Genomic DNA, 9,045 nt, shown 5'->3' on the forward strand with positions numbered 1-9,045 from the left:
GATGTGTCTGGAGTCATACTCCATTATTGTAATAGCAAACAGTCAAACGCTCTAATTTGAAGTGTGCCCGATCCTGAAAGGCTTATCTCAAAAAACTGTCTGTGTCATAAATGAACATTTCATTCTGCAGGCAGCGTTTCAATCAAAATGATGTTGCAGACCACAGGCCTCAGTAGGATAAATCTACTAGAAGCACAAAAATTACATTTTTGGGTGTTATTAAGAGAAAAATTCTAGGTTCAATTTAAATAGTTATGAGTCGTGCAGGATGTCCTTATAACTGTATTCATCTGCAGATAGCTTGATCTTGTCTCTGACAGGAGGGACAATTTAGCATATTTAACAAATATGTGTATGAGTACAGAAAGCACTGCAAAGAGCTGATAACTGGTCAATAATACACAGACAAATCCATTTGGATACTATACTTTGTGAAAGCATAATTAACTAAAAGTACAAACTAACAATAACTTCACAACACGTTTAAATATTGAACTCTCCAGACTAGATTTTAGCCAGAGTGCCACAAAACCTCAAATCAATCCAGTATGTCGGTTCCATCCTCTGCAATATTCCATCCCCACTCACCGTGCAATGTGAATTTCCTTTTATAATCAGAGCTCCTCTTTTACCGCTCTTCTGAACCACTGACATCTGAGAGTCACGGAGTAAAATGCTAATTTTAGAGAGCACTGAGATGGTCTGTTATTTAATAAGACGGCTACAGTGGAAGAATGTATGACCTTTAAAAAAAAGTGCCATCAGATCTTAATTACATATTATGAATGAAAGAGTTTATGGAATTAGTGTGATGCCACAGATGCCTTCTCAAGTGTGAGAGCAGACTCCTCATTTATTATTAAAGAAGCTGCCATCCATAAAAACATTTTTTTTTTTGTTTAAAAAAAGGATATTGAGGTTGTTTTGTTTTATATAAAAGTCATGTCATATCAACTTCCAAAGCAGCCGACAAAATGTCAACTTTGGTCTCTGGAGTGCATGACACATACAAAAAAGTATGTACTGTGAGCAAATTCTAACCCATGCAATGCAGATTTGTGTACCTTTGTGAGGAAGTAACCGTACTACTCTGCAGTTTGATGTAATGAAACCTCTCGATCATTTATTATCGTTCACATGTTCACAATAGAAGAAATTCAGCAAATGTAAGAATGGGCTTTGGTGTGACTTTGCTATATCTGTGACCATTTAACCTAACAGATAAAGTGGGGAGAACAACTGTTAGGTACTTTTCAACTGTGAGTGACGGAATCTAAAAACAGAAATCCAGAGGAACACATTGTATGATTTTTAAGTCATTTATTTTCATTTACTTTAGACCAAAAAGCTCTATTTTTGTCTTTTCAGCCCACATGACTTCTGGATCATCCAGATGGTCACTGGCAAACTTCAGACAGGCCTGGACATGTGCTGGCTTGAGCAGGGGGACCTTGCATGCGCTGCAGGATTTTAATTCATGATGGCGTACTGTGTTACTAACAATTTTCTTTGAGACTGTGGTCCCAGCTCTCCTTAGGTCTTTGATCAGGTTCAGCCATATAGTTCTGGGCTGATTCCTCACCTTCCTCATGATCATTAATGTACCACGAGGTGAGATCTTGCATGGAGTCCCAGACTGAGGGAGATGGACCGTGATCGTGAACTTCTTACATTTTCTAACAATTGTGTCAAAAGTTGTTGCCTTCTCACCAAACTGCTTACCTATTGTCTTGTAGCCCATCCCAGCCTTGTGCATGTCTACAGTTTTATCCTTGATGTCCTTGCACAGCTCTCTGGTCTCGGCCATTGTGGAGAGGTTTGAGTTTTTTGATTGAGTGTGTAGACAGGTGTCTTTTATAAAGGTAAGGAGTTCAAACTGGTACAGTTGATACAGGTAATGAGTGGAGAAAAGGAGGACTTCTTAAAGAAGGAGTAATAAGTCTGTGAGAGCTGCAATTCTTACTGGTTGGTAGGTGATAAAATACTTACGTTATACATTAAAAAGCAAATTAATTATTTGAAAGTCATACAATGTGATTTTCGTGATTTTTGTTTTTTATTCCGTCACTCACATTTGAAGAGTACCTATGATAAAAAATTACAGACCTCTACATGCTTTGCAAGTAAGAAAAGCTGAAAAATCAGCAATGTATCAAATACTTGTTCTTCCCTACTGTGTGTATCATTGTATGATATGTTGGCAGGACACAAATCCTGCAATTTGGGCCCAATTCAGTCACTAAACCTACCAAATCTATGGTCTGCTATGAAAATGGAGTCCTTTCCATCATTATTGTGCTGAATTGTGACACAATTAAAATTTCTATTCCAATTTAAAAGAGCCCTTTTTTAGAAGGAAGTAGACAGACCTCTTGGTTTTTTGATGGGAACCCATTTCAGTAATGCACCCATGATGTAAAACAAGAAGAGCACCTCCTAAACCCTACAGCTGGCTTCAAAAATTGCAGTTCTAATTTCATTAAAGGGATACGGGATCTGAGTCGGTGCCAGGGGATTGAAACGCTCGTTCACAATCTTGGTGGATCAATATTATTTCGGTCATTAATCTTTCTCCCATTCTTGGGTATGTATCTTATGCTCCATGAAAGGAATTCCAAGTGAGTGGAAACCACGCAACGTTCATACTGAAAATGAATGAAAAAATAACTGGACGGAATAAAAAAAACTCAGATGATTTGCTCGATAGTAACAGGATGAAAAACTTGAGTAACTTGATATATTTTTCTTCTTTAAAAACTGTTTTGTGATTTATTGATTGCTATACATATTGTGTATGACATTATACCTGTAGTTTAAAAGAAATGAATCAATGTGGATTGTTATTTTCTGTAGTTCTGCTGTCATACATAACGCAAATGTAAAACAAATGATTTACTCAGCTTGCTCTTTCATGTCAATTCATTAATTTCGTTTTCTGGCTTGCGTACTGCCTCTAACGAAATGTTGACTTCTATATCTTTGCTCAGCTTTTATAGAATGTGTCCTATGCCTTGTTGTATTAAGTTGCACCAGGCATTAGGGTTGTTATTGGTGTATTTCCTTGGGTTTTCTGATAGTGACAGAAAAACCCAGCTGCAGCTGATGTAGCTTGCATCTCACTTTAATTTACTATATTCCACCATCCAAGTTCCTCTCTTTTTCTCTTTTTTCTGGGGGGGGACTCTTTTGTTTTATATGGTAGCCATAGAATAAATTTCAATTGAAAATATTCATCTTCACCCTCAAAAATGTGTTACTGCCTAAATTTGTCAAAAAATGCTGATTTTCTGATTTTTAAGAATATCCCAACTGTTTACATTTTTTTTTAATATGGACAATTTCACAGCAACAGATACACTGAACAGCAGGGACTTTACAATCATTGGTTCCAGAGGACTTCAAGATTACTTGATTGGCATTGCCATCATGATTAATAAAATGATGATTGAGCAATCTCTGGGTAATCATAAGTTTCTATTTACAAGTGAGACAAGGTTCAACACAAAAAAGTATATCTGGATATTAATCCATCCATTTATCCAGCCATCTTCTGCCTCTTTTCCTATAATCAGGTCTGGAAATACTGGAGCCTATCCCAGCTGTCACCGGCCGAGAGGTGGGGTAAACCCTGGACTGGTCGCCAGTCAATCACAGTCAGTAAAAGCAAACAACCCATATTAGACTTATAAGACTTAACATGATGGGTGCAAGTATCAATCCGAGTCCCTTCAGGTGTGGGTAGAGTAAGTTGCCATTACTGCATACTGTATCTGAGTTCACAATGATCCAATCTGTTGAGATTTTCTAGGGATAAAGAGCAGACATTTTCTGTTAACTCCTGCTCATGCTATACCCAGGTTGAACATACATTTAACATGGATCATTCAACCGGCCATAGTTAACTGATCTACCTATTTTGCACCATGTGCACTGTTTTGACCTTTGACTACTTTAGCTTTATTCTACATAGGTAATTATCAGGGATCAGCTGTTTATCAGTATAGCTTTGCCATGTACAGAGATGAGCAGCTTGTACATCTGTATTCTGAATAATGTGACAGCTATTTTGATCACCACCCACAATAAGTGGAACAGTTTTGATGATTACTGGTCCTGAATCACGTGTTGCCCCGGCCATGCCACCGAGCATGGAGCACTCTAAGCATGATCTGTCTATTTTCTGAAGGGGACAGCTAATGGTTAAAATGCAATCGTTTTTAATGGATTTGCAAGCAATGCATACCCATATAAAGGATTGTGCTGTAATGCAGGACTGGTGCGTGTTGTCACTTGAAGCTTTGAGAATTTAGAAATCATGCAGTGGATGAGTTTTACAAAGGAGCAACAGCAATAAGTTTCCTCATGTATTTAGGCACATGACATGACCAGTAAAATGTTATCAGTACAGGAGAGGGACATGCCCACACTGTGGGTGGGGGTGAATGATTGACGGGAGTGGAATCTAAATGGGCTGGCCACAAAACACACAGACAGGGAAAATGGTCCACAATCTCGATGTGCTCAATTTAAAAAAAAAGGTTTGCTTTATCTTTTAGTGGCAGCCCTATGAATAATGATGCTCCTTACTCTGCCTTTTACCACTCCATACTATCCATTTATGAAGGTCATCGGCATCATTATTCCCCTCTGATGTGATGTCAGTGTAACGATGGCAGTGTGAGGTGTGGACTAATTGAGCTAAATGGAGGGGGGTGACCATCAAGCCTCATGAGGACCTATCATTCTAGGCTGCATCCCCAGAGTGCAGAAAAGGACAGCAGTTTTCGCTCTCATTCACACTGAGCCAACAATGGTTTTCATGGTCCAATAAGATAATTGTGATGGCTCTTACCAAAATGATAAATGTTACACAATGTATATTCAGAATTATGTTATAGTCCCAGTTCAATTTCCTGTATTTGTTCACATGCCTTTATAACAGAAACTAAATGGGTAGGTTGTTTATAACAATAGACAATTAATTGTGCCAAGGATCCCATCTATGTGTCTGTTTGGACAATTGTGTTTCCATAAATAGCCCCACAGGGAAAAATAAGAAGAAAATTTCTGTTTTTCTTTTGGCAAAATAATGAAATGTACCAATGGGGAGCTAATCCCTCCCAAAGAGTCTTCACTACACATTAAGTATTCAGTCCCTGCTGTGCATTCAATAGCTAAAAGGGAAGCATCAGCAGATCTTGACAGGCAAACTGGGTGAAGACACAACTCACAAGTCAAGCCAGAGCAGTGCTGCATACACTGATAAACAGATTTGGTCAGAAGACATTCAAAGATTCATGTCCCGAAGAGGGGTCGCACGCAAAAACACAGGAGGAGGGTTGTGCTGTAAAAAACAAAACACATGAGGAATGATGGTAATTATATTTTTAGATTGACAATTTAAGAAAAATCAGTTATTTGATGATTCAAGTATGAAATCCCATGAAATAGATTCACGGCACCACCACTTGTTGGTCAATTTCTCTTATTTTGTTACAGACATGGTAAGGATATGCGGTGTGATACCCTGGGCTGGTGTAAAATTGCCATTTAATCTGTTCCTAAAGCTCTGCCAATTAAAGTTGTTACAGTGCACAACCTTTGCTTTCAGATTCAAGGAATGAGCAGGTGGGGATAGTCTCTTTGTGCTATCATCTCTAATTCTGCGGCGATGGAATCTCTTTGAGGACGAGACATCACAAGCAGCTTCTGAAAATTCAAACAACCAGGTGAGACGATGCACCAGCCAGATTTCTCAATGACGCAACTACAAAAAGCGTTTCTGATTTCCTCGGAGGTAAACCACATTAACCCTCACTGTTGCTAAACCACGCTCTTATAAAATGAACCGTCGTTCACTGACTCCATGTCTCACATCATTCATGTCAATCGACAATTGATTTTTGAGATGACACAAAGTATTGCAAATTAAACAGTCATGACAGCGTACAAAGTCTACACTGTTTTATCAGGAGTCCAGGAAAGCATCTGTATAGACCCGTCAGTGGTACAAAGGGCATTGATCTACAGGAGAAAGCACAATGCAGGAACTTGCAACCTCACTCCATACTACACAAAAGAACCACACACTTTGGCCTCAAAAAAGTTACCATTGTTTCAATGCGGCCAATAATAAAAATCGACAAGGTCTGCCGTTGTCGTTGGGGGAAAAGAAAAAAAAAAAAAAAAGAGGAAAAAAGACAAGGACAACTTAATAGAGCCATTTTAGTCAAAATAGATGGCAACTACTTCTAAGGGCCTTTTAAGGTAAACGCCACCAGCCACCATTTTGGGTGGAAACAGGACATGCTCAAAGGCAGGTTGGAAAACAAGTTAAATTTTGTTTCTTTGCTTTGTTTATTTAGGCAGGCTGATCCTCATTTTGTCATGTAATGCTAGTCCAATTGAAAACACAGGGGGAGCAAATGCACTATTGTTTTATGGAAAAATGTTTTCTTTTGGGTGGGGTGGTTGAAGCTTATTTCACTTTGTTGGGAAACGAACGAGCAGGGGAAGTGAAGGTTGTGGAGATTTTTTTTTTTTTTTTTTCTAATTGGGGCTGGGTTGAAGGTGAGACACCTGGGTAGCACACCTGTGTTGTCGAGACAAGTGTATGATGTCCTACAAGATCCACTCAACAAGCATGATCTAATCCAACCTCCATTAAACGTCCCTCTGGTCCCTCTGGGGTGTGGTGTGGTGTGGTGTGGTGGGGTGGGGGGTTCTCAGAGGATATAACCCACCACCCATTTGGAGCTGCATTGACATCAAATGATGTCTTCAAAAACTAAACACTGCTTTTCTCCACGCATGCATACCTGCATCAATGAATGAAAGAGCATGGTTTAAAAAAGATCAAAAATGAAAAACCAACAGTGAAAGGAAAAACTCTCCTCGTTTTTTATTGCACTCCGATCAGGAATGCTATTCTACTGAATGGCAGCTGTGGATTTACTGCGCAATACACGCAACGTGTGCGGTCATGACGGGCTGACCGGCTCCGGGGATGTCTGACATCTGCAACCCCAACAACAACAACAACAAAAAAACACGAGAAGACATGCAAAAAAAAAAAATATGCAGCGGTTGATTTATATATTCTATGAGCAGATCGGGGTGTGTGGGGGGGATATTCGGGTATGCGTCATTTTTACCTGATAACCCCCCCACACACACACACACCCCACCCCACCCCATCCCCGGTGTGTTAGTGGTACGTCCTCCACAAAAAGGTGATCTCAGATCCTGACTGACCTGTATGGTGCAGGTGTACTCCGAATCGTCCAACAGTCTCACAGTGCAGTTGCATTCCCTGTCCAGACTCCTGATGCTGCTGCTCATCAGCCGGCTCAGCATCTTCTCAGCAGTCTTACGCGCGGGACCGGGGAGAAGGGGGCGCACGGCGCATACATATAAGTTGATCTTCAGCGACGTCCTGGCTCTCGGGTCCAACACCTGGTCAGCGTCGGCGACCTTGTGGAGCGGCGGCGATGGTGCATCTTCACGTCAGTGTCTGCCGGTTGACTGATGCCACACGCAGCATTTCTCCACTCAGAGAAGGAGGAGGGGGGGGATGGAAATAGTGCTGCTGCCGCCGCTGCTCTCCCTCTGGTCCGGTTAAACTGCCACCCCCCACCCCTCCACCCCACCCCACACACACACACAACCTCATCACACACACACACACCCCACATCACCACCACCACCCCGCCTCTGCTGCGCCGTTGCCATGCCGCTCTCGGATGCTGCTGGGCGGGTTGAACGGCGCGTCTGACAGCCAATAGGTCACGGGCTGGGAACCCGCCTTCGCCCGGGAGGAGAGCCCGCATTCCGATAGGTTGCTGCGCGTCGTGACTCCGGCCATATGGCAGGGAATCATGATAACACTCGGGTCTGTTGTTTTGTTTTGTTTTGTTTGTTTTGTTAGTTTTATGGGATAGGAAGTATATTGGTAGAAGGATGCCGAGGTTGGAACTACCAGGAGAGAGGCCTCGAAGACCAAAGAGAAGAAAAGAAGAGACTGGAAGCAGAGCTGGCATTGAAGAAAAGACAGACAGACTTTATTGTCATTCTGTACGCAGCAGGTGTATCTTCTTTTCCTTTCGGCTGCTCCCTTTAAGCGGTTGCCACAGAGAATCAACCTCCTCCATTTAACCCTATCCTCTGTATCCTCTCCTCTCACATCAACTAACTTCATGTCCTCTGTCACTTTGTCTTTAAATCTTCTCTTTGGTCTTCCTCTAGACCTCCTGCCTGGCTGCTCCAATCCCAGCATCCTTCTACAAATATATTCACTATCCCTCCTCTGTGCATGACTGAACCATGTCGAGCTGGAAGTTGCAGAGATGAAGATGTTGAGGTTCTCTTTGGGAGTGACCAGGATGGATAGGATCAGGAATGAGTCAGTTAGAGGGACAGCACATGTTAGATGTTGTAGAGATAAGAGCAGAGATGCCAGGCTGAGATGGTTCGGCCATGCACAGAGGAAGGATTGTGAATATATTGGTAGAAGGATGCTGAGGTTGGAACTGCCAGGCAGGAGGTCTAGTGGAAGACCAAAGAGAAGATTCATGGATGAAGTGAAAGGGGACAAGAAGTTTATGGGTGTGACAGAAGAGGATACAGAGAATAGGGTGAGTTGGAGGATGTTGATTGACTGTGGCGGAAAAGCCAAAAAGAAAAAGATGTAGCTTTATAACAAAAGGAAAACCTGATTTAATTGTTTGGGGGCGTTGGGGGGGGGGGGGGGGGGGGGGGGGTCCCAGTTGCTCCCGATGGTCTGGTCAGCACCTTGCATAGCATCTCTGCCGCTATCAGTGTGTGTGTGAATGGATGAATCTAATGTAAAGCACCTTGAACCAGTGAGATGTGCTGGTCTTCTTGTACACAACTTATAAGAGGCAATGAAGTGCATCAAAAGGAAGACAACAGTTGGAATCAAAGGGATGATTAATATAAATCACACAATGAATTTGTTGAAAAGAAAGTGTTTGTTGTTGAGCCTTGGTCTCCAGATGGTTGAACTTTTTTAAGGACTTCCTTGTT

The 9,045-nt window shown here is 41.6% G+C and overlaps 1 protein-coding gene across 1 annotated transcript in view; it reads right to left on the reverse strand.

The window, feature by feature from the left end:
* Positions 1-7,644, reverse strand: part of LOC147217955 (FERM domain-containing protein 5-like) — a 60,097-nt gene extending 52,453 nt beyond the window's left edge. The window contains exon 1 of the mRNA XM_086175114.1: positions 7,255-7,644. Within this exon, the coding sequence (XP_086031240.1) occupies positions 7,255-7,356 (102 nt within the window). The 5' untranslated portion in view covers positions 7,357-7,644. The remainder of the gene's footprint in view (positions 1-7,254) is intronic.
* Positions 7,645-9,045: the final 1,401 nt, after the last annotated feature.

Source organism: Fistularia commersonii, chromosome 27, assembly GCF_037954325.1.
Source record: "Fistularia commersonii isolate RoL2024-O1a breed Wild chromosome 27, RoL_Fcom_v1.0, whole genome shotgun sequence".
NCBI lineage: Eukaryota > Metazoa > Chordata > Actinopteri > Syngnathiformes > Fistulariidae > Fistularia > Fistularia commersonii.